This window comes from Halichoeres trimaculatus, unplaced genomic scaffold, assembly GCF_033239565.1.
Source record: "Halichoeres trimaculatus isolate MK-OKI-2021-1 unplaced genomic scaffold, fHalTri1.1 fHalTri1_scaffold_4, whole genome shotgun sequence".
Classification (NCBI taxonomy): Eukaryota; Metazoa; Chordata; class Actinopteri; order Labriformes; family Labridae; genus Halichoeres; species Halichoeres trimaculatus.
Window position 1 is genome coordinate 28,015,416 of NW_027437182.1, and position 23,991 is coordinate 28,039,406.

The 23,991-nt window shown below is 39.8% G+C and overlaps 5 protein-coding genes across 9 annotated transcripts; 3 read left to right on the forward strand and 2 right to left on the reverse strand.

The window, feature by feature from the left end:
- Positions 1 to 79: 79 nt before the first annotated feature.
- Positions 80 to 7,432, reverse strand: hdgfl2 (HDGF like 2). Its single transcript, XM_074668948.1, has 16 exons — positions 7,186 to 7,432; positions 6,627 to 6,703; positions 5,942 to 6,083; positions 5,617 to 5,796; positions 4,122 to 4,241; positions 3,966 to 4,034; positions 3,695 to 3,875; positions 3,462 to 3,546; positions 3,056 to 3,353; positions 2,802 to 2,935; positions 2,628 to 2,695; positions 2,378 to 2,448; positions 2,175 to 2,276; positions 1,919 to 2,075; positions 1,678 to 1,795; positions 80 to 1,537 (listed from the first exon to the last, which is right to left on the reverse strand). Exons 1-16 carry the CDS (start codon positions 7,255 to 7,257, stop codon positions 1,441 to 1,443), a joined length of 1,971 nt encoding a protein of 656 aa, XP_074525049.1. The 5' UTR covers positions 7,258 to 7,432; the 3' UTR covers positions 80 to 1,440.
- Positions 7,433 to 8,309: 877 nt separating this feature from the next.
- Positions 8,310 to 10,462, forward strand: fh (fumarate hydratase). The gene has a single exon (XM_074668499.1). It carries the CDS (start codon positions 8,376 to 8,378, stop codon positions 9,882 to 9,884), a length of 1,509 nt encoding a protein of 502 aa, XP_074524600.1. The 5' UTR covers positions 8,310 to 8,375; the 3' UTR covers positions 9,885 to 10,462.
- Positions 10,463 to 10,529: 67 nt separating this feature from the next.
- fam32a (family with sequence similarity 32 member A) lies at positions 10,530 to 13,382 on the reverse strand. Its single transcript, XM_074668501.1, has 4 exons — positions 13,244 to 13,382; positions 12,780 to 12,924; positions 10,895 to 10,948; positions 10,530 to 10,733 (listed from the first exon to the last, which is right to left on the reverse strand). Exons 1-4 carry the CDS (start codon positions 13,315 to 13,317, stop codon positions 10,665 to 10,667), a joined length of 342 nt encoding a protein of 113 aa, XP_074524602.1. The 5' UTR covers positions 13,318 to 13,382; the 3' UTR covers positions 10,530 to 10,664.
- Positions 13,383 to 13,494: 112 nt separating this feature from the next.
- On the forward strand, positions 13,495 to 14,969 carry mrpl54 (mitochondrial ribosomal protein L54). Its single transcript, XM_074668500.1, has 3 exons — positions 13,495 to 13,715; positions 13,931 to 14,087; positions 14,402 to 14,969. Exons 1-3 carry the CDS (start codon positions 13,589 to 13,591, stop codon positions 14,532 to 14,534), a joined length of 417 nt encoding a protein of 138 aa, XP_074524601.1. The 5' UTR covers positions 13,495 to 13,588; the 3' UTR covers positions 14,535 to 14,969.
- A 769-nt stretch (positions 14,970 to 15,738) lies between these two features.
- On the forward strand, positions 15,739 to 23,873 carry malt2 (MALT paracaspase 2). Of its 5 annotated transcripts, none has more exons than XM_074668376.1 (17): positions 15,739 to 16,213; positions 16,326 to 16,422; positions 16,674 to 16,837; positions 17,355 to 17,485; positions 18,583 to 18,727; positions 18,817 to 19,004; positions 20,073 to 20,169; positions 20,320 to 20,358; positions 20,532 to 20,618; positions 20,751 to 20,954; positions 21,183 to 21,360; positions 21,451 to 21,525; positions 21,643 to 21,770; positions 22,234 to 22,383; positions 22,511 to 22,668; positions 22,826 to 22,963; positions 23,185 to 23,873. In XM_074668376.1, the coding sequence occupies exons 2-17, from the start codon at positions 16,349 to 16,351 to the stop codon at positions 23,620 to 23,622; spliced, it is 2,394 nt and encodes a 797-aa protein (XP_074524477.1). In that variant the 5' UTR covers positions 15,739 to 16,213; positions 16,326 to 16,348; the 3' UTR covers positions 23,623 to 23,873. The 5 variants fall into 5 exon arrangements, with proteins under 5 accessions (XP_074524477.1, XP_074524476.1, XP_074524475.1 ...); XM_074668375.1 differs by having other exon boundaries at positions 15,739 to 16,037; positions 16,141 to 16,422; XM_074668374.1 differs by having other exon boundaries at positions 15,739 to 16,037; positions 16,148 to 16,422.
- Positions 23,874 to 23,991: the final 118 nt, after the last annotated feature.

The following is a 23,991-nucleotide window of genomic DNA, read 5'->3' on the forward strand; positions in this document are numbered from 1 at the left end:
AGACTCATATGGGAATCAGGGGAATTAAAGGTCTAGGTCCCCCGATCAGAACAGCAAACTGTTGAAGTGACACCACCAGTTTGAAAACATGAACAAAATTTATTGAAATAAAAAAAACGCGAAATTTAAATTCCTGTGATTGTACCTTTTAAATTTGTAAAACAATTATATGAACAAGACACATTTCAACTATTCACAAGCGTGGAGCAAGTTTCTAAGTGCATTAGGCTGTGTTGCACACAAAAAAGAGTGACTGTTAAAGACCAAAAACCTGTGAAATATAACAGCATTTTGATGTACAAAACACCTGATTTCAACAAAAGCCTTGTTATCCTAAAGGATAATTTGGGGTGAAAAATTGGAAAGAAACAAAACCATGCTGAGATTTTTATTCAAGTCTCAACTCAGTGATAGAAATGCTATACCAATTTACATAGCACTAAAAACACCTGTTGTATGCGTATGACGTAAAATGGCAAAATATGCTGCAGCTACATGAGATCTCAATAGCTTTAAGGTCAGATTTAATCTGTACAGTTACTCCATATATTAAGCAAGCTAGCAGAAAGCAGACACTATGAGGTGACAAGAGTGCAATGTGTTCAACTCCACTGCAATTATTATTTTAGACAACTGTAGATGCAAATATTTGCAAACAAGGCTATAAAAGTGGGTGGAGTTCAGTTTGAAAACGGTTTTAAGAGTGACTCACTTAATGGCTTTACATCTTAGAGTGGATTAACTTGAAGGAGACCAGATATTAAAAAAAATACTTAACATAAAAGACTGACAAATAGTACTTTACCACTCTCACAATGCCATACACACAGTCAAGAGGCCTTTGTGATGTTCTATAGGCTTTACAAAACAAGTTGCAAGAGCAGCACAAAAATTCTCAAGTGAAAAATTAACATCATGGCTCTTTTTCTGCCCGATTTCCCAAACAAATATCATCCAAGTTTCATTCCATACTCCCCCCTGCGTATATTCTGGATAGAAATGCTAAAAATGTAATCATTCAATATACATAAGGTATGAAAGACCAAAGTAGGAGTTCATGTGGTAGAAAGACAAAGTAGCCAAGAGCAGGGAGGTACAGGGTGAGAATCCAGGACGGGCCAAGCATCGTATAAAAGGAAAAGTACATCTCCGAAACAAAGGGGTTCACACGGCGCCACAAACTATCAACCTAGTAAGCTTTCCTTCTTTTCCTCTTAGATCTGATAAATAACGGACCAAACTTTTTAAGCAGCCAGGCCCTCTCGATATCATCGTACTACAAAAAAAGTCCAAAACGTCAACGTAGGTGTAACAGATACAGTAGGAAATGCAAGGTGTGTGAAGCACTGTTTCTGGGTCAGGAGTACTGCAAGACTTCAAACAAAGAGGCCACCATCTTTAGCACTTGGTCCACTGCAGAAGTGGTGAAAGGTCTTTCATTCAGCTTTCTATAGCAGGTGGCTCTGTCTCTGCAGAGATGGAGTTTTCTGTGTCTTCATACGTGTGAGTGTGTTCAGGGGGGCTGCCTGGGCTCAACCTAAAGAGAAAAACATCATTCGTGTTAACTTGTACATTAAAAAAGCAGAGTGCTCATATGTGCTTTAATATTATTAGCAAACAGGCTCCATGTTTACACATATAGTCACTTTAGTGAGCTGTTTCACATGTCATATCCACCTGTTTGGACTTGAAGCACTTTCATCATTATTCTCCTCTTGAGCAGGAGATTTTGGTTTTTCCTCTACATCCATGTCATCCTTTTTCTCTTCAGATTCCCCATTAACTGGATTGGAGTCTGGAAAAAGAAATTTTAGATGAACACACATAAAAATTATTAAATAAATAAATAAATAAATAAACACAGGTATTTTAACCGAGATGAAAGAAGAATCCAAGGTATTACTTTATTCCTTTTTACCTGTGTTTTCTGTCTGCTTCTCATCCTCTTCTAGTTCCATGTTGTCTGATTTAGGTTTAGCTGCCACCACTGGCTTGCCAACAAAGCGAAGTTTTAACTTGTTATAGACTTCACTGGCTTTTTCCATGACTGCATTGCTGGCTTTATATCGTCGGATCTATAGGACAATAAAAATGATCATTAGAGAAGTTGAGAATTATTCAGATCTTTAATATTTCATTTTCTTATGGTGGACTGTCACAGTAGACAAACACACCTTTTTGAGAGTGGCGATAACTTCAGCGTTTTTATGGAGAATTTGGCTGGTAACAGGCACAGCCTCCAGTTCCTCCAGGGCTTGCAGACACCGCTCTATGTCCTAAAGAGCGACAACAAACATTAAAAAATATATATTTTTTAAGTTTTTAAGCTAATGTAATAAATAAAATTCTTTATACTAAAACACTGAATGTTACTCACTGGGTTGTCCACCTTTAGTGCAAACTTAATATCTGTGTGGAGTTTTTGTAGCTTCTCTTCTGGTGATGGCTCTGCATGTGAAAGGGAAGGACAATATATTTTTCAAAATAACACTTTCACCATTCACAAAAACAATCAGTTTAACTTGTGTTTGTGAACTTATTTTGGTTGTGTTGTTAAAGTATACGTAAGTCCTTCAACCTGCTGTAGGATACAAACACAGCGTGAGTGGTCTGTTCTAAACACTGACCTTTTTTCTTTTCCACTTTTTTTTCTGGCTGCCTCTCTGGTTTGCGTTTGGGTTTTTCAGGCTTGGACCTGAAAGAGAGTGAGAGGCACCTCTTTGATCTGTGTGCATTAATTCTTAATGAAGTTCTTCTAATGAGGTTTGCATACTGTAGTGAATTTCCCACTGTGAACTCACCTAGCTCTGGACTTCTCCTCTGACCGTCTGGCTTTCTTCTCTTTTAGCTCCTTTTCCTTTCTTTCCTTTCGCTCCTTTTCTTTCTTTATCCTTGCCTTCTTCTGTTGATCAGGCTTCTTGGATGGTTTCTTTGCCTTTTTTATGAAAACAAGATGCAAATCTTAGGGGCATCTTCACTGAACAGCAGTCTTGTTATTCAAAATGAGGCAGGATGTATGTTAAACTATTAATTAACATGTATCATGTGACGGTACCTCAGCTGGTGGTGGAGAGTCAGAGTCTGAGGGCGCAGGGATCGGGGGTGGAGGGGGTTTCTTGGACTTCTTCAACGGGTGATCATCTACACCTTCGTCGGAGCTACTGCTGTTGTCACTGTCGCTCCCTTTTTTACCCTTATCCTTGTCTCTTTTCTTTTTCTCTTCTTCCTCCTTCTCTCTCTCGCGTAACCTGCGGAGCTCCTCTGCCTCCTCTTTTTTCCGGCGCTCCTCCAGTTCTCGTCTGCGCTCTTCGTCTCTCTTCTTCCATTCACTGATGTGGTCGGTTTCACTGTCACTGAAAAGGAAAGCTGCCTTTTAATAACAAGCTGTTATTTTCTTCATTGTTCACATTGCTGGATTTATTGTTCAACAAAAACAAAGACTGTTTCAAGAGAAAGCTAACCTGTCGCTGTCAGAGGATGATGAAGGCGCTCGTTTTGCTGGAGCTGGTTTGGGTTTCCGTGCACGAGGCTTTGGTGCAGGCTTTTCTGTAGATGTGGGGGTGAGGGGGTTAGGGGGATAAACTGAGTCCATAAGCAGTAGAAAAAAAATCCTAGAATTTCAAACTACACATTTTTTTCCCAAAAATTCTGCTGAAATTTATAGAACTGAGCTTGAATAAAACGGACTGCACACCTTTCTTGCGTGCTTGTGGACCCTTCTTGGGAGGTGGATCTGAATCTGAATCAGACTTTGAACCAGACTGGGATTCAGAGCCTGACAGAGCCGGTCGAGGTTTCTCATCCTCTGAGTCGCTGTCTGCTGCTTTCTTTTCAGAGCCTGATCCCGATTCTGAGTCTGACCCAGAGGAAGCCTTCTGCAAAGTCACAGAAAAAAAATCATACAAGTTGGAGATAAAAGAAGAAATTCAGTTTGAAAACTTTTATCATTTTGGTTGATGGGTCACCTTCTTCTTCCCTCTTCCCCCTGCTTTCTTCCCACCTCGTCCACCAGATTTCTTCTCAGGAGTAAAATCCTGCGGGAGAAAAACAGTTTAAATCATTAGCTGTTGAGTTTTACATCAATCTGCAATAACATCCTGTATGTAGGTATGTGTCAATACCTGGTCACTGTTTTTTCCAGAGTCAGAGTCTGAGGGTGTGGGTTCTGATTCAGAGGGGGATCCACTCTCTTCATCTCGGTCACTGGATGAGCCCCGAGCCTTTTTTGGAGGCGGTGGTCGCTAAGACAGAAAAACACAAATTTTCAAACCGCAAAAAGAAACAGTATTAACAACTGTACTTCAGCTCTATTAAAAAAGATTTACATTAAGCAATGCCTGTAAGGCTGAGTTTGTCAATACCTTGATGAGTGCTGCACTTAACTGGTCAAACAAAAACAGACATGAAAGACAAAAACAGGTTGCATGTTTGTAGTAATGAGTGGATGCTGCAAGAAGAGTCAAGATACTCTGGAGTAAATTAAAACTTATACTAATCTAAATAAAAGACAACTGTTTTAATGAGGTCACCCTGCTTTTAAAGACTATTTTTAGTTAAAATTATCCTAAGGACAAAATCTTGTTTCTTGTTTCTCATACAGAAAACTGTTTTATTGGGAAATAGTTTGAATTTGAAAACATTGACTTAAAGTAGGTATATTGTGTTTGACAACTCAAACAGAAATTAAAGTAGTTCAATGAAACTAGTGTAAATAATGCTGATTAAAACCATAGAAACAGAAATAATATAGCTTATCTGTTATAAGGCCCTTAATTTCAATTGATAAACATTAATATGTAGCCCGAGTGAGGGAAGGATGGAGCGAGAGATCGACAGGCGGATCGGTGCAGCGTCTGCAGTAATGCGAACAGTCGATCTTCATTCCCACCCTCACCTATAGTCATGAGCTTTGGGTAGTGACCGAAAGAACAAGATCGCGGGTACAAATTTATTGGCTATTTGAAAGTAGTTCAGTATCACTGCTGCATTCATAACTAGAAAAGCACTCAGAGAGCTCAGACCACCGCCAAGCATATTTTCCTACTTTAATGTTATACTCCCTTTCAGCAGACTGTCTGTTACAATTTGGTGTTATTTCCAGGTTTGTGGGATAATTTGTTTCCTGACAGTGTTGAAAATTATAATGACCCAGTACATATTTCATGTTCCAGATCCAAGTATCCAGAATATTGCCAGGATCTGGATTGTACTTTCACATCTGTCAGAAATTATGGTGACCTTGTCTTGTATTGTTTTGCAAAGCAATCCCACCGTTTATGGTGGAGTTATTTACATGTATGGTGAAAACGGCCCTATCTCACAATGATAAAGAATCCTTTAAAAAAGTCTGGGACCCAGACATGGATCCTCATCACCTCCAGACTTTAATCACTTCTTCCTTATCCCATTTTGAACATTTTCAGAAAATTTCATCAAGATCTGTTTGTTACTTTTTGAGCTATGTTGTTCACAGTCCCCAAAAACACAACCTCCTCCTGTAAAAATATTTTTGGAACATATTTTCAAATTCATAGTAAAGTTATTTAATGAATTTGTGAATTATTAGCTCAATTAAGTAATTTATTTTCTCCAGGAGTAAAATTCAACACCAATCACCTTTGCAGGAGGTGGCTTTCGCTTCACAGCTGCTCCCCTTCCTTGATCGTCACTCCCAGAATCTGAGTCCACTTCACTTCCTGACTCTGCTTTCTGAGGCATGGGGGCTTCTTCTTCTTCCTCCTCATCATCACTTCCTCCCCTGGCACTGTTGCCCTCACTGTCAGAGGAGCTGGCTGGCTGTGGATGACCAATGAGAAAAGACAAAAGATTATCACAGGTATCTTTCAAATAAACACAATCGTCATTCCACAGACAGAGAGGACAATAATGTTAAATCTGGCTGCTAAGGGATTTATCTTTTATTTTATAAAATAAAACCTACCACAGGTGGAGCACTGTAGGAGGCGTGTGGATTGTTCTGTATCTCCCATAAACCTTCATTGAATCCCTTGCGTTTGTTGGGTTTCCCATAGCGTTCTCTGTACTTTTCATAGGCAAAAAGGTCCTTTGGTGCTAGGAATGCTCTAAGAAGAAAGACACAAATGAAAAGTGATGAGTATTACTTCCTATATAAAACCACCCCTGTGTTTTCAGCAACAGGTTTGCACTGACAGTAAAGATACTCTCTGCTGACTTGAGTGTGAAGTAGTAGCAGAATATGCCCCCTAGTGATGAATTAATATACAGCAGGTGCCATCTTGTCAAACAGATGGTGTCTGATGCCAGAGCAGACATATCAACACATCTCTCTGAAACATACTGCACGCCCAAACTGCTTCACTGGAAACCATAACAAGAGGATGGACGCTATGAGAGAAGACTAGTATTGTATAAATTTAGCGATTGCTCCTAGTCTTACTCTCACCCCACTGAGCTCAAAGGGGATGTGTAACCTACAAACAAATGAGATCAGCGACTAAATTAAAAGTTTTCTTAAGCGTCTCATGCATGACAAAGCAACAGAAGAAGATATGAGATCGCGTTGGTCAATTTCATTTAAGTCTGGATTTCAAACGCGTCTGCAATCAGTAACCAGTTAAACTTATCACAGTAAAATGTTTACTCACGTTTCATGAGTCCCAAAAAAGAAAATTGGGATTTTATTTGGCGGCGGTTTCACTGCCCCATCGGCAACATCTTCAATCTGGAGACAAACAACATAAAATAAAACTTAGGAGGCCATAACGATTTATAATCATACCATAGCCACTAGTTAACGTACACACTAACGTGGAAAACAAACCACTGTGGCTGTATTTTGAATTGTGTGATATCTAATTAGAGAGGAGTGCATTAAACAGTGATGTCGATTTACAGAGGGCTTCTCATCATAAAACTAAATCGCCCAAACGTCATCCAATAATATAACGCTAGCTTCGCCGCTTGTCGTCTCTTTGCAGATTAACGAGAGGCCAACATCGTTTCATTCAAATTGTGCAGCTCGGGTCCTAACTGTTGGGCTGACAGGAAGCTCGTCAACAAAGTAATAAACACAGACAGCGGTACGTATGTGTTTGATGTGTATCCATGTTCAGTGTCGAGGATACACAGAACCTTCTCCAGCGTCCCATGCAGTGCCGCTCATCCCCTCCGCCCCTCCGGCTGCTGCTAACGATACTTGCTTACCCTGGCTGGCCAGTGGGGGTACCCCTTCATTTTAGCGAAGACCAGGTCTCCGGCCTGGAAGTTGTGCGGCATTGTCCCGCTCCTCGGTGCAGCCTGGATTTAAAAAGTGTTCAGCTGCGTAGCCTGTCTGTGTCTCCCCTCGTTTGCCTTTTTTTCAGGACGACACGAAACCTGGAAACGATGGGGCTAGCTCACAAGCTAACAGTATACCAACGATACCGCGAGAAGAGCTAACATAGTGAAGTTAGCAAAACTACGCTCAACACTTCCGTTAATGAGTCGTGTGCAATTTTCAAAATAAAGATTATAACACGTGAAACCAAATACCTGCATAAACCTTGAAAGTTGCCCTTCAAATAAAAAAAAGTTATCTATAAATCTTACTGCATAATTTAGTATTCTATTTTATAATATCAGTAAGTTTCTTTATATGCACTTCCTACAAAGTGTAATCATAAAATTCCTAAAAATAAAACACAAACTGATTTAAAACTTGGATGATACATTTCCCCTATTCCTGGACAATGGGTGTCTTGAAAATTGTGATTTTTCAGAAGTAATAAGATGTTGGAACCCTAGTTTTTACAATACACAAGGCAATAAACTGTAAATACACACATTATCCATTATGGAAAAGTGTTGAAATAATCAACTATGCAATCATGAGCCTTTTGAAGGTTTATTTACAATGCATTTTCATGATAATTTTTCGAAACTGCCACTTGCAAAAGGTTTACAATGTGGGAAAAAAACGTGCATTTTTTGCAACCGCAGTAGGTAGAATAACCAAGTCACAAGCACTCATTTAGACTTTGAGAACAACCTTTATGTCTAGGCTTTAAAGGTAAATGTTCAGATGCAAACTTTCAATTTGAAAGGTTGATCTTAATCTGTGAAATGCTGGTCTTCTGGACAGTGTGTTTTAAAGACTAAATTATGTAATAAACAAGCTTTTATTTTGTAAAGGAAATTGACCCTGGTTTACAGACCGGAAATAAAAGGGTTCAATATTAAAGACGGCTTTATCAATCAGGATAAGGGTCTTGATCACCTCCACGCGATTCGACAGCCTCAGCGGAGGTCCCGCCTTCCTCTCCTTACTATTGGCTTACTCTTGATCAGTTTCCTCTCTACCCAATGACAGTTTACAATGTATACGGGCGCACTGACCTCCCCCTGATTCACCTCTAATGGGAACCATGTTTCGGTCTCTGAGTCGCGTTCAGCAGTTTAACTGCAACCTCCTGACTTTACAAAGACTTGGCGTTAACTCAAAACTCCCTTTTTGCACGACCAGAATGGCCAGCTCGGAGTTCAGGCTCGAGCGCGACACTTTCGGCGAGCTCAAGGTACCAGCTGACAAATACTACGGTGCCCAGACTGTCAGATCAACCATGAACTTCAAAATAGGGGGACCGACCGAGAGAATGCCTATCCAAGTAATCAAGGCCTTCGGTATTCTGAAGAGAGCAGCCGCTGAAGTCAACAAGGACTACGGCCTGGACCCAAAGATAGCAGATGCGATCGTTGCGGCTGCAGATGAGGTATCAGCAGGTAAACTGGATGATCATTTCCCTCTGGTGGTGTGGCAGACTGGATCTGGGACTCAGAGCAACATGAACGTCAATGAGGTGATCAGCAACAGAGCCATTGAGATCCTGGGGGGAAAGCTAGGCTCCAAGGATCCCGTCCACCCTAATGATCACGTGAACAAGAGTCAGAGCTCCAATGACACTTTCCCCACTGCCATGCACATTGCTGCAGCTACAGAAGTCCATCACGTCCTGCTGCCTGGTCTGCAGACTTTGCATGATGCTCTAGCTGCTAAAGCCGAAGAGTTCAAAGACATCATCAAGATTGGACGCACACACACTCAGGATGCTGTCCCTCTCTCGCTGGGACAGGAGTTTGGGGGTTATGTCCAACAGGTGAAGTACAGCATTGAGAGAGTGAAGGCTGCCATGCCAAGGGTGTATGAGCTGGCAGCAGGGGGCACAGCAGTTGGAACAGGACTCAATACCCGTATTGGCTTCGCAGAGAAAGTGGCCTCAACTGTTGCTTCTCTCACAGGCCTGCCATTTGTGACAGCAGCCAACAAGTTTGAAGCTCTGGCAGCCCATGATGCTCTGGTGGAGCTGAGCGGAGCCTTGAACACCGTGGCTGTAAGCATGATGAAGATTGCTAACGATATCCGCTTCCTTGGGTCAGGACCTCGCTCAGGACTGGGTGAGCTCATCCTGCCAGAGAATGAACCAGGGAGCAGCATCATGCCAGGCAAGGTCAACCCCACCCAGTGTGAGGCCATGACCATGGTGGCTGCACAGGTGATGGGGAACCATGTTGCCGTCACCATCGGAGGCAGCAATGGACACTTTGAGCTCAACGTTTTCAAGCCCATGATGATTAAGAATGTGCTGAACTCTGCTCGGCTCCTTGGTGATGCATCTGTGTCCTTCACCAACAACTGCGTGGTGGGCATCCAGGCCAACACAGAGAGGATCAACAAGCTCATGAATGAGTCCCTCATGTTGGTCACCGCACTCAACCCACACATTGGATACGACAAGGCTGCAACCATCGCCAAGACAGCTCACAAGAAAGGCTCCACGCTGAAGGCCGTGGCTGTGGAGCTGGGCTACCTGACCGAGGAGCAGTTTGATCAGTGGGTGAAGCCGAGTGAGATGCTGGGGCCAAAGTGAACTCTGGAAACATACGTAACTCAACCAAACATAGAAATACCCTTTCCAATGAGAGGAAGAGGTATTTTAATGAAGATAAATGAAGTTGGACTGTCATAAAACATTTTCTGGAACAAAAACATTGCATATCCAATAAATTGTTAATCCTGAGCTGTTTGTTGCAGCTTTTTATGCAGTGTATTTTCCACCACGTTATGTTTTTGCTACGCTGCTTCGGTTAAAACAAAAAAAAACAACCCAGATCCATTTCATTTGTTAAAAATAAATTGAACATTTTAAATGTACTGTGTAAAGTAATTCAATCTGCACTCCAGTACCACAAGCTTTTTGTCTTTGCACCAACTGTTTTGTGGAATTGTCTTAAATACTGTTTTTTTACGATGAGTTGGTACCTTCAGATGTCCACTCTGTGCCATAACAGATGGTTATACACACATCACTGTACCTGTTCTTCTGGTTTTTCTGGTGTTCCACTTTTCCAGAACTGCAGTTCAATTAAATGTTTATTCTTCAAATCAAAGCACATGATGAGGGTCTGACTTTTTTCCCCTTTCTGTTTTAAACTCAACTCCCACTTATTAACTAGTTAAACACTGCTAACATGCTCAGTGATTAAAAAACAGACATAGCCTTTGATGTGTGTTCTTTAAAAGCCTTTATTGTATACATCAGAACTCACAACAAAAATGAATGCCAGCTGAAAAAATTTAAATAGTAAATTTAGAAGAAGGTTAATAAAAAATGTTGGGGAAAAAAAAAAGGATAAATGAAATTCTCCTCCTATTTGGTCCAGCTGACTTTGGGAATATCATAATGTTCGGTCAGGTTGTCCAGATGGCGATTGAAATCCTGAAACAAATCAAATAACAAAAAATTTTATTGACGACATGCTCCTTCAATAGCTTTGAGATTGTTTCATATGTAGCAGGTTTTTGACAGTTGACAGTTAACCATCATCCCTTTTTTTCAATACAAAAAAAATGTTGAAAACAAAGATTAAAGTAGCTTACCTCAACTCTGTGTTTATGTGTCTTTGACGCTTTGTTCAAAATCCTTTCCATTTGCTTTAGAGAAAAAAGAAAGAGATAAAAATAAGAATGCTGTACGTTTTATCTATCTTTTCTCAAGAAAGAATCATTACTCATCCAAGTTCTGCTTAACTGCTCTTCCATTAAATTACAAAGGCTGTTATCCAATATCCCGTATTTATAGGCAATAGAGGTGGATAGATTGGTAAGAACACACTGTGTTCCTGTTACGGGTCATCACCATATGTATGCAAACACGAACTTTGTACTTTGTGTTGTGAAGGTCTGATAAACATCATGACAAGATTTGAACTTTTAAAGCCTGACTGTGAAGCATCATTTACTATAGTACCCAGCTAATTAAGTCTTTTTCAGGATAGTATTATTCTACCATGCCTAGTGTCATAAATCAAGGAAAGTCTCTTCAAGGCATATAACCCGAACAGTTAAAAACACGACAATAGCAAGTAAGGTTGTATAAATTAACCGATCTGAATCAGTCTCTTGTTCCATCAGTAAAGATCTGAGTGCACCAGTCTGCAGCATCCAAAGTTGTTAATTTTCAAGTTGTGATCCAGTTCGTTGAAGTATTTCTTTGAGACATATTCCACCTGTAAAGACCCCATGACTGAATCTGTGCTATGATGCCAACATTAACATGCAGCAGCACAAGTGGTTTCTGATATTTAACACTTTACAGCCACAACACAGAGAAGTCTACCTTTGTCAGGAAATCTATGGCCCATTTTGTTACAAAGCTTTTACAGTGAAGTTCACAGTCACAGATCCATTACATGGTTTCTTTTTATAGCTCTGAGTGCAATACCAAACAGACAGCAGTAAACAGAGAGTGCACTAAATTTTTCTCAAACTAGAGAAAAGAAGTTGTTGTGCAGAAGAGGCAAGATTTTGGTGCTGTTTAAAGCATGCTGCATGTCCCTCCATCAAATTACCTGTAACAGAAAGACACCTAGGCATGGGTGAGGGTTTAAGGCATTAATGTATGTTTAAATTCAGTCTTAAAGTAGGTATGGTACTTTCAAATTTATACTATGAGATGTTATGTTGACTTTTTAACCACTAATATCAAGTAAAAAATTAACTCAGGAGTCAATTATCAATTTGCATCGAAATGCACAGAATGAATTGTGCCAAATTGTATCACACCAAAAAGTTCTATATTTTAGTTAATCTCTGCATCAGATCATATCCATGAAGGTTTGAATCAAAACAGAACAGGAAATCTTGTGGAGGAGCGATCAAGACTTATCAAAGTTATCAATCCCACAAATAGAACATTTGGTATCTTTGAGGCTCTCAAATATTTCATGTAAGCGACATGCTGTGGCCAAAACTTTTATCACTTTACTACAAGTCTCCACCAATCCACTATTGCAGCTCAACAAAACTCCCAATTATTATGTGAGAGCAACATGATCTCTGTATTTAAACTTTTCTACTCACATACATCACATAGATTCATGTGGAAATCAGAGGATGAAAGATTCAAAATTCAGGTAAGTACCAGGCTGTAATATAACCATGTTTTCCAAAGGTGACACCCTGGATCTTTAACTGCCCAAGAAGAAGAAAAAAATGTGACAAGCAAACTCTTTAGAGAGCAGTGCTTCCAGGAGCAACACAACTCATTGCTCCATTAGTGAGGACACTGAAGAGCTTCGTTGCCCAGTTAGGCCGATTCATACCCATAAACAGACTCCTGAACTCTTAGTTACTATTTGGTTATTGTTGGTAATTTCAGTAAAGGTTTCAAGTGGTGACAGCTTTTTGGACGAGATCACACAATACTTAATTAGTATTTGTGAGCCCTAAATAACAAATCAATCACCGGAGAAGTAAAACTCACCCTTTTCTCTTGCATCTTGTCAAAAGCAACTTGTGCTGGGGTCCTTTTGTCGAGGTACACTTTCTTGGTTTTCACCTCCTCATCATTTTGGTTAGTCACGACCTGCTCCAAGCGATGCTTGCTTTCTTTATCCTTCTTCTTCTTCCTGAAAAACAGAGTGAATTGTAACATTTGATTTAGGGAGCCTCAAGTCAATAAGAATATTTAAGTCTCCCTCTGACTAGTCGTACACCATTTTATCAGTCTAACCACGATGAGTCTGCGCTACTTTGCTTTTGATAGTATTGTCAGGAGCTTATGAACTGTTACCGTAAAACTAGGGTGGCCACAGAAAACAAACAAGCTAAGGCTAACACTGGCTTGGCCTTCGTTCTAGTCAAGTAATCTTCTCTCTTCTAGCTCAATTTTTTTGTCATTCACAACACTCTGAGTATAAATTGTTTCATAAAAATGTCCAGACTTACTTTTTTCCTGCTGAAATCTCCCCTATACCTTTTAATTTCAGGACACTTTTCTGCGCTGTCGCGTATTCAGACATCTTGGAGAAGTAGCTTCTAGTCTTCTTCTCTGTTGTTATTATTGTAAACTACAGGTTTGGTTGTGCTGCCACCTGCTGGGTTAAGGTGGAATAATTCCAACGCTGCCTGTCCCGTTTACTCCAATTGACTTTCAGTTTCTCCCCCGTCCACAAGGAGGCAGTACATTGTTTTCATAGCGCCAAAGACTGATCAGTAAACGGAAGTAAAAGGAGTTATGAATGTCATCTGCAACATGCTGAACTGGACCAGCTAACCTTCGTTACAGAAAAAATGTTTGGAAACGGTTTATTCAGGATAGCTTCTTTAACTAAATGCATTAACGCCAACGCAACGACGTTGCTGGACACGACGCACTCATTGAACAGAATACAGATATGCGGATATGCTAAAAAAGTTGGTGAGTAAAGAGAACATTTGTCTTCGGTATTCAGTGATGGTGGATGAGATTATATTTTGCTTTATTACACTCTAGCATATTGCAGATTCTCTCATCGTTACTTAGATAATAACAATAAATTTATTTTGATTTTCACTGGACTTTCGCTCTCTGAAACATTTAGAATTTTATTATAATTATTCCTCATTAAAAAAAAATTGTATTGTACTTAACAGCAACCAAAGGGAAAGGTAAAGGTGGGGTAAAAGAAGAGCAGAAAGGTCCAGAGGTGTGCAAAGACCCCGTGAGACTGACCTCGTATGCAGTAGGCGTCAACATCTTCAAACAAGGAGAAGACCCAAAGCTGAAGCCTGCTGAGGAATATCCAGAGTGGTGAGAGCTAGTTTCTTCTCTCAAGACAACTTCTTTTTGCCTTGTATTTGAGGGGGAAAATGCAGGATACTTTGAAAAATCTTTGTAGTATCCAGTAACATTTTTTAATCAAAGTTTTTGTTTCTCTTTTGTTTGACACATCCCTTTTCTGTTTGATCCTCTTGAGGTTTTTCTTTAATCTCTTGTTGAAAAGGCATTAAACACATTGAAAGAATGTGTCTCTTCTTGTGTCAAACCCTTCTATATGACCTAACATACACTATTAGTCTTTATTGTGTTTTCACTTGACTGATAGGGTTTTCTTTTCCTCCCAGGTTGTTCCAGCTGAATCTTGGAGAGCCAAAAAAGCTGCATGAGCTAGAATCGGACACTTGGGAATACTGGAAGCGTTTGAGGAAGGAAAATATTTGGCGTCACAACAGACTTCACAAAGGGAAGAAATTTTAGGACTGGACTGAACTAATAGGGTCTAACTTCTGTGAACCTAGTAACATGACACAATGCATTTGAAGTGTAGACTTCAAAATGAATATTTGCCTTTGTGCTGACTCAATGCCACATCTGGTGTGTTTTGTTTGATTATGTATTAAAGACTATTTGGTGATAATACTCAAACACAAATGAAAATAATGCCATTTTTTTGTGTTTGAAAATGTTAAAGGGGAGGTAAATGTAATCCACATTCATAAAAAAGTGGATTCCAACATATGTCCAGAATAAGGTTGTCCTTAAAAAATTATCTTATCTTTACAGGTAACAGGAGTTGTGTAGCTGTCATAGAAATGTTGGCTTTCAAATTTAAAAGCTGTTGTGATGGGATTTAATTCCATTTTCATCAGCCAAATAAAAGAGGCAACTATGCTTTGTTCTAAGATATTGTCTAATTCATGCACTGATATGGCCTTCTGCTGCAAGTCTCATTCACCCAGACTGCTGTGGTAAAGGGCCTCCAGCTTTTAGCTAACTCAGTAATACTCATCCACACACCTGGTCAGTAGAAGAAGCAGGAGCACTGTGCTTGTGTCAAGGACACTTCAGCATGTCACTGCAGGAGCAGGGATCAAACTCCCAACCTACCAATTAAAAGATGATGACGCTACCTCTGTGCCACTGCTGTGAAACCAAAATAATTTCTTGAAATGTGTGTTTTGAGATGATGTTAGGTTTGGTTTTATAGAGAAAAAAAATGCATGACATTTCGCGTGACTTTCCATATTAGGTTGTTTTACAGAGTCACTAGGAAAAAAGCAAATACTCATATGTTCCACCTTTAGCTATATTGCATTTCAAGAAGGACTAATCTACAAATTGAAATTCTGTAACTAGTGATTGGTATGTAACTCAGGTAAGGCAAGTTTAAAAACACATCAGCAGCATTGTAATTACAGTTATTTTAAGAGGGCGTTTAAAAAATCCTCAAAATGAGACATTCAATATCAATGAGAAAATAAAATGCATAAAACAGGGTTCAATCAATACAAGAGCGAAAAGTAAGTGCAAGGTTTTTATCTTTGCCATTAGTGTATCACAATGGTATAAAAAAGAAAGAAAGCTGTAAGCAAGCGATTCGTCGGCCTCCTTTTTTGAATATAGAGGTAATATAACCGGATCATTTTCTGTCAGTGTTGCCATGACAATGGTCTATGCAAATTATGATGGCCAAAAGAAGGAACCGAAATGAGAAGCAAATGCTCAGGGGAACAAAATCATGTAAGAGTGGAAGTCTGTCGGGGTGAAAAATTAACCTGACAACGTTTTACATGCGAAAGACACAAGACCCGTCTACATATCGACTGAAAAACTTCACTTTTTAATCCGGTGAGTCCAAAACTTTTGGGCTACACATTCATGGCGGAAACGACTATAAGTGGCTTCGCATGATTTGTCGACGTCGTAGTGATTTAGTCAAAACGACTTTCATGTAATTTTGTGGCTTCATGAGCGCGCGACGTAAGTTCTCAACGAGGTTTCAACTTCTTTTTTGTGTATTTGTACCGTTAGACTACACGGACATTTTTGTGAAGATGACCACCATATAACCCTCTGTTTACAGCGTGTAGTTTCACCAGCCGCGGGACGAACAGGTACACGGTTCGTGTGTCATCTTTACGAGTCGCACTGCTGAGGTAAGCAAATGTCTGAAAGGTGACTTGAACATCCTCACTTCTCTTGGGTATTTGGTGGCCACAAACGGGAAAAGGTTGGGAGGAAAAATGAGTATCGGTACTTTGAATGAAGAAGTCCTTAAGAGGCTGTCAAAGATGTTGGACAACGGAACTTGTGGATGGAGACAGCTGGCCAAGGCTGTGTCTGAGCAACCAAAACTCTCCTGCAGGTGAGAGAAAAGTAGCCACAAAGGTATGAGTTAGCATAATAGCCTGTGTCAGCCATTAGTACACTCCATACAGTGCCCTGGTGATTCATTTTTAGGGACTTTTTCAAACATGCTGAAGTGTGATCAACTTGTTCTTTCACAATTCTTTACGGTTCTGAAATTACTTTCGGGATTTCCCCTTGCACCTGGTTGCCCTGTTGACTGTCATCACCCATACTGACACTTCCTCTGGACTCCTTCCTTCCCTGCAGTGAGGGGGAGCTGACAACCTGTTCACTCCAGGTGCTGACCGCCGCAGGCAGCCCTGGACGCACCCTCCTGGCATGGCTGGCCGATCGCTCCTGCTCCCTTGACTTCCTGCTTCATTGCCTGAAGAAGATTGATCACCAGGAAGCAGTGCAGTACCTCACCATCGGTAAAGGAACCAGTGATTGGTGCAAGTTTACAGAAATGCTTTACAAGACACATCTCTTTAACTACAAACATATGCCTGAGATAGACTTGTTACTCAAAATCGTTCCTTGCTTAGAAACCGCAGAACTAGCCCTTGATTTGAGCTGGTTAATGTGAAGGATGAAAGTGATAGTGATATTTGTATGTAGAAAGAGTCTTTTGGTGGTGATATCACTGTCCCATCTTCCCATTGTTGTAATCACATTACGAGAAAAGCGTTAGAAATCATGCACTGTATCCTAATTCAAATTCAGTGTTTGCAATAGATGGCATACAGTCATTGTAAATTACGTCTTGAATGGCCACTAGTGTCTATATTTTAAGTGGGTTTCTCTTAACCAGTTTTAATCATCATCCACATGCTCAAGCTTGTAAAAGCACTGTGGATGGCATGGCTGTTGGCATTTTTGGTTGTGGCGTGTGCTTGCATGTGTCTTACGTGCTTCTTTCTATATGTGTGTGTTTGCATTTGTGTGCAGTGGCAGAGCTGATACAGATCACAGTGCAGCCCAAGTCTCAGCAGACCACAGTAGGGGGCAGAGTGGTACTAACCTGCAGAGCCTCAGGTCCACCTGGACTCAGCTACCAGTGGTTCAAAGGAAAAGAGGAGGTCAGTCAAAAGTCTCTTGGCTATATTGTATAACTAGAAAAGCACTCAGAGAACGCAGACCCCCACCAAGCATATTGTGATTGTCATGCAACACTTTAGTCCTACTTTAATGTTATACTCCCTTTCAGCAGACTGTCTGCTACAACTTGGTGTTAGTTGCAGATTTTTACTAGAACTGTTTCCTGACAGTGTTGAAAATTATGATGACCCAGTACATATTTCATATTCAGGATCTTAGTATCCAGAATATTGGCAGGATCTGGATCGTACTTTAACATCAGTCAGAAATTATCGTGAAGTTGTCTTGTATTGTTTTGCAAAGCAATCTGACCATTTTTCTTGGCAGAGGTAAAGATCAAACATTAAACCTTATATAATGTTGATCTATTCGTTGAATCTGCCTCCTTTAGTCACTTATAGAACGTATTATGTGATGGAATTTAGACAAAAACGTCTCTAGTGAAAATATCACACTATAAAAACCACTAAAGGGCCTTGTCTAAATTTCCTTTTCTTTCTAAAATTCTGGAGAAAGTTGTTGCCTAACAGGTCACTACTGTCTCGGCTTTACATATTTGTATATACATTTCAATCTGGTTTCCGACAGAAGCACTTTACTGAAACAGCTCTCCTGAGTGTGTCCAATGATATTATGATGTCCTCTGATGTGGGTGAATACTCTGTTTTGGTGCTGCTGGACCTCAGCTTGGCCTTTGATATGGTTGATCACCGTGAGACTGAGGCAGTGGGGGGTGTCTCTTGGATATCCCTGGATTGGTTGTCCTCCTATCTATCTGACAGGAGTTTTTCTGTGTTACTTGATGCATACATATCAGAAACTGCTCTTAGAGACACATTTATTTGATCAGATCTCCGATTCACCTTGATCACACTAATGTTGTAATTATGCTTTAGTTTATTTCTTTTAGTGTCCTTTGATTTCATTTCGATGTTTCGACAATGCTATGTTTTCATTGTTATATTTTCCTGTGATCCTATTCTATAAGAGGTGCTATACTAAATAAAATGTGCCTTCTTATTTAAATGGTCATTTCCAAAGGCCAGCTGATTTTATTTTTGTATGTTTCATGTTTTAGGTATTGGATCAGACAGGATCCACACCAGAGCTGATTCTCTGCCCTTTAGCTCAGGATCACGAAGGTCACTACATCTGTAGGGTCAGCCATGGAGAAAAATTTGTCTTCTCCCAGTGGGCTCAAGTTTGCAGCGTCCTCTCTGCTGGTATATCCTGTCTCCTCTGTACTTTCATTATGTTTGCATTTTGTTTTTCATCAAATGATTCAACGTTCCACTAATCTTTCACATCTCAGGTTGCAGCAGCAGTCTCTTTCAGGGTTCACTGAGTGGGCTGCGAATCACCCGTCAGCCTCAGTCTCAAGCTATGTCTGAGGGCGACACGCTTTCCTTGGTGTGTAATGCAGACGCCAACCCTCCACCACAGTATGAGTGGTATCACAACACTGTGCCCATGAAAGAGCATAAGTCACCAACACTCAAGGTAGGTGTTTTTTTATCGTTGTTACCTGCTTATAGATACATGAGAACTATGAGAATGTTAGAAAAATAACCACAAAGGCAAAATAGAGAGAATGCCTCTTTAGCAGGATTTTTCTAGAAATTTTATTACCACTAAGGAAAGTAATGATATCTTTATGGTCTTAAAGATGGGACTTTGGTCAATGGACTTATGTATGAAGTTTTTATAACAAAGGTATAATATATGTGTCTACTAAGGGAGCAGCTCACGTCTGGTGCCCTATAGCTGTAAGTAAGGAGGCTCATAGCCTGCTTTTTTGGGTCAGCATTTCCAATATGGCTCCTGGCTTCATCACTTTGTTCAGGAAAAGATGCGTGACTTGCAGAGGCTACTTCTATTTATTATATAGACTATGGCGCAATGACTGAAGCCTGGAAGGTTATTTACCATTATGGAACTAGCAGAGTTGCAATTTTCTCTTAAAGAAAGAAAGAAAGAAAGAAAGAAAGAAAGAAAGAAAGAAAGAAAGAAAGAAAGACAATGCATCTACATGCATCAGGCCTTGCTGCTTTCTTTGCAATTGACACTGAAATATTTTTTTTACATCTTTAACACTTGTAATGATTTTGTCTGAAGTTGCAGGTAAAACAGTCTTTCAGGGTACTTGACAGCAAAGAAACAGTTCAGATCACTGGATAATCTTTAGAAGTTGTCTGTTACAACTAATTAATTTGGAGTTGACATAGCCTGTCATTATTTTTATAGTTTCCAAGATTTTCGTGTGTTTTTTGGCTTTTAGAAGCACCTATTTTAGGATTCTCAAAAAGCAATTGGAGTGCTCTTGAATCACTGAAGTGGGTTAAAAGATGATTAAAATATAATTTTGTCAAAAAAAGACAAAAAAAGCCCACACACGTATTCTTTGTATTAGAAGTGTAATAATTGCAGCATTTTGACATAGTGGTGTTTCTCAGATAACAGTAATTTGTTGAAGTTTTTTTCTGGCTCCTGTTTTTCAATTCATAATTTCAAAGACACCCATTCATGAATGCCTTGTTGTGACTATAGTGTTTCTTGTGTTTCCTGTAGATCCCATGTGTGACCACAGAAAACAGAGGACAGTACAAATGTAAAGTGTTCAATTTGTATCATGAGGCCTGGAGTGACACAGCAACAGTGACCATTGGTGAGGCTCTGAATTTTTTATTTTCAGAATGTCATCAAAAATCTTAAAAAATCAGCACAAACAGTGTCTACATATTAAGACTCTGAGCCACTCTTTAGCAAGAGTGCACTTCTGTACTCTAAATAACTTCCTGTTTGCACTTTTATGTAGGCCCAAGCTCTATCTGGGTAGAAGTCGATCGTGGGCCAGGTATTTTTTTTTCAAACATTGTGTTTGCATATTCAGGAGGAAATAGAGGAACTTCATTATGACTGTGGTTCTTTGGTCCTTTTTTTGCACCATGGTTTTACATTTTCATTCATTTTTTGTACATAGAGTAATGGATATGATAATGAAGTAATATTTTTTAACTGCGCTGACAGACTCAAAAGAAGTCCACAGGTCAGGAGCAGAAGTGTACCAACTACAACAGATGACCAAACCTCCCACATCAGTCAAACATTTCTATGGTGAGTTTGCCCCCAAATACCAATTAATGTATTGTGCCCCCAAGTCACAAAACATTAATTGGGGATTAAAATAAACCCTGAAATCAGACACATACTTTTCCACATTATTAACAATCCCCACCCACCCCACAGCAACAGACAAAGTTGCTCTTCTGATTGGCAACATGAACTATGTCTACCACACTCAGCTGTGTGCCCCCATTGCTGATGTCCACGAGCTGACCAACCTCCTCAGACAGATGAACTTTAAGGTGGTTACTCTGCTCGACCTCAACTGGCAGGAGATGCACAGCGCTGTTACAGAGTTCCTCTTGCTGCTTGACAAGGGAGTCTATGGTCAGTGTCATGCCCAACTAGACTATTTGTTGGATGTCTTCAAAAGTTGTTTTATATTTTTACACTGTAATCCATCCTTTAAAATTCTCAGCCTCTACAAGACAAGTAACATTGAATGTAATTGATTATAAGCTAAAGAAATGCTTATTTAAAACAAATGATACCTTGCCATTTATTAATGTTATGCTTTTCATGTTAAGCTAATAACACTTGTTTACTTTTCCCTAGGCTTGCTTTATTTTGCTGGTCATGGTTACGAGAATTTTGGCAACAGTTTCATGGTCCCCATAGATGCACCATTCTCCTACACGTCAGAGCACTGTTTGTGTGTGCAGAACATACTGACCAGGATGCAGGAGAAAGAGACAGGACTTAACGTATTTCTGCTGGACATGTGTCGCAAAAGGTCTGAATATTCCTGTAAAATGATGAATTAATAAAAGAATGTTATTTTCCATAATGAATGCCCATTTATGTCAGATGATTTCTTTTTTAGGAACCCAAATGATGATGTCATTGTACAACCAGGGCTACTTAAGGTTACAGCTAATATAGTGTTTGGATATGCCACGTAAGTTCTCTGTCAGATGACATATACTGGCGTCCTTGCGCCTGATATTCTGCTTTGTTTTTATACAGATTTGGAAGCAGATGGATGGAGCTTATTTCTGCGTGATTTTTTTTCTAGATGTGTGGACGCAGAGGCATATGAAGTGAAAAGAAAAGACGTGTCAAATGGCATTTTCATCAGTTTCCTCAAGCAACGAGTCTGTGAAGATGAGAAAGTCACAGTCATGCTGGACAGAGTGGCTGAAGGTATGTGGAGCACGCATCAGAAGTATAATTGCTCTATTTTTTGCCTTTTTCACACTTACATGAACTAGTTCTGCAAAAAGCCATATATGTTTTAGGGAAGTTATGGCTGTCACTGACATTCTGAAGCATTAAATGACCCAGTATATACAGAGGAGTAGGGGAATTTCCTTTCAGCACTTTGTACTGCTCTATTATATGGAGACTGTACCTGCATCATTAGATGGCTTCCAGGTAACTTCTGCCTCTGTGCACATATATGTGATCCACTTTCGCTTTATTTGATGTTTGTTAAAGTTAATCTGACTCTTTTTTAATCACAGGTTTTGTAACAACTTTTTCTAACTAACCATTGAGGTATTTTTCTCTATAATTGAAAAGCCAGGACATCCTAAATTTATTTTTTAGCTCAACAACTTGTGCTACTGACACACCTAGCAACATCATTGTGTTTTCTGTCTCCCAGATATGGGTCATTGTAAGATCACAAAAGGGAGGCAGGCTCTGGAGCTGCGCAGTAATCTCTCAGAACGACGTTCTCTCACCGACCAGATACAGGCCTCTGACTGTTCTGCCTCCCAGTCGGCCCGAAACCTGCAGTGGGCTATTGCTCATGGTATTCTTTTCTGGAAAACATAAGCCACAATTAGTTAAACTTTCAAAAGTGCTTATAATTGTTGTGGACTGTGTAATGTTGACATAATAGAGCAAGGCATACCAAACTCAGTTATTTTTCATCACAGACCTACCAAAGAGCCGTTACCTGGATTTTGACTGCGGAGTAAAGGTGCAGCTTGGATTTGCTGCAGAGTTCTCTAACATTATGGTCATCTACACTAGGATTCTTGAGCAACCCAAAGAAATCGTCTCCTGTTCTGCTCAGCTTACGGACTTCCCTGAGGTGTGTAAATACATGAAAAAGGGTACAAAGGGCACACTTGATTTTTGCCTTTAAGACCTTTCATACCTGTGAAGTGGAAGCTCACAACATGCCACCTTCTTTAACAGTTACTTCTTACTTTGGACTTATATAAACTATAATCTTTTCTCTTTTGCAGGATGTTGACATTGATCTGAAGAAAAGTAACCAGGAGACTCTACTGGAAGCTGGCAGTTTTATGCTGCTTGAGGAAAACCTTTCTGCAACGGAGGCTCCGAGTCTTTTCACACGCGTCCAAAGCCTGCAGAGACTCAGGGTCAGACACTTGCTATTGTTTATTTATAATAGGTTATCTTATTTCTGTCAGAGAAGGAGCACTGTCGGTGTTAACGTCAGTATATCAATAATATGTGGAATATTAAACTAATTCAGTCAGATGTCAACTAATAGGCATAGGCATATTACATGGCAAGTATCTTTGACTGAGAAACCTTTCTATTTTGTGCTTCATTCAAAAATGTCCTCTTTTGTTTACAGAAGGAACTCACATTCACCATCTGCCTCCATTACACCTATTCTAACATGGATGATGAAGTACAGGAAAAGAAGCCAGTGTCAATTGGTAAACCACTGGTGTCCAAACTCAACCTGCATGAACCTCGACCGCCTTGTACTTCTTCCTCCTCATCCTCCAGCCTCAGCTCTTTAGACCTTCCTGGGAGCTCTTACCTGACTGAGGCCTGTGCCTCTGTTGGTTCATCAAATGCATGGGTATATTATACACAAACTGAAACACAGTCTAGCACCACTGACTCCTCCCGTTCACCTAGAGTTGCTAATGTACCTGAGGAGACTGAAGATTCAGAATTTTTTGATTCACCTAAACCTCTTGTTGCTAGCAAAAGTTTGCCCATTGGCCAAGTCAGTGAAACTAACTACAAATTCAGTGACATGTACGATTTCCATTCCCACTAAGCACTGTAAAACCTTTGGTGACAGCCATGTCCTGATACAATAGATCACAGTACACATAAACAAGTACGATGATAAAGAAAAGTTACTATGCTGGTTCCATAAAGATGTCTATGGATGCAGTTTATTGTACATGTTCCATTTCTCTCAAGATTTTTTGATGTTTTATAGACATTTTTGTACATGTCAATGCAATCAAAATGTTTTACACTGCTGTTCAAGTGCCATGTGCTCTGGTTATCAAAATAAAAAAACACAACCTTATTTACTGAAGAAAACGAATTGTTGAACAACTGATCATTTTTATTTGTGTATTTGTTTATATTTTACTTTTTTTTTTTTTTTTTTTTTTTTTGCATTTCACGCACAATA

Coding starts and splice junctions, on each gene's coding strand:
- hdgfl2 (XM_074668948.1), bottom strand. CDS start 7,257: ATGCCGCACAACTTCCAGGCCGGAGACCTGGTCTTCGCTAAAATGAAG. Junction 3,354..3,461: donor TCATCCTCTGACAGCGACAG/GTTAGCTTTCTC, acceptor TTTCCTTTTCAG/TGACAGTGAAACCGACCACA. Junction 1,538..1,677: donor AGTGCTTCAAGTCCAAACAG/GTGGATATGACA, acceptor TTTTCTCTTTAG/GTTGAGCCCAGGCAGCCCCC.
- fh (XM_074668499.1), top strand. CDS start 8,376: ATGGGAACCATGTTTCGGTCTCTGAGTCGCGTTCAGCAGTTTAACTGC.
- fam32a (XM_074668501.1), bottom strand. CDS start 13,317: ATGTCTGAATACGCGACAGCGCAGAAAAGTGTCCTGAAATTAAAAGGT. Junction 12,925..13,243: donor GAGATTTCAGCAGGAAAAAA/GTAAGTCTGGAC, acceptor TCTGTTTTTCAG/GAAGAAGAAGAAGGATAAAG. Junction 10,949..12,779: donor ACAAGATGCAAGAGAAAAGG/GTGAGTTTTACT, acceptor TTTTCTCTAAAG/CAAATGGAAAGGATTTTGAA.
- mrpl54 (XM_074668500.1), top strand. CDS start 13,589: ATGTTTGGAAACGGTTTATTCAGGATAGCTTCTTTAACTAAATGCATT. Junction 13,716..13,930: donor CGGATATGCTAAAAAAGTTG/GTGAGTAAAGAG, acceptor TGTACTTAACAG/CAACCAAAGGGAAAGGTAAA. Junction 14,088..14,401: donor GCTGAGGAATATCCAGAGTG/GTGAGAGCTAGT, acceptor TTTTCCTCCCAG/GTTGTTCCAGCTGAATCTTG.
- malt2 (XM_074668372.1), top strand. CDS start 16,301: ATGAGTATCGGTACTTTGAATGAAGAAGTCCTTAAGAGGCTGTCAAAG. Junction 20,359..20,531: donor AGAAGTCGATCGTGGGCCAG/GTATTTTTTTTT, acceptor CTGCGCTGACAG/ACTCAAAAGAAGTCCACAGG. Junction 20,955..21,182: donor GCTTGACAAGGGAGTCTATG/GTCAGTGTCATG, acceptor ACTTTTCCCTAG/GCTTGCTTTATTTTGCTGGT.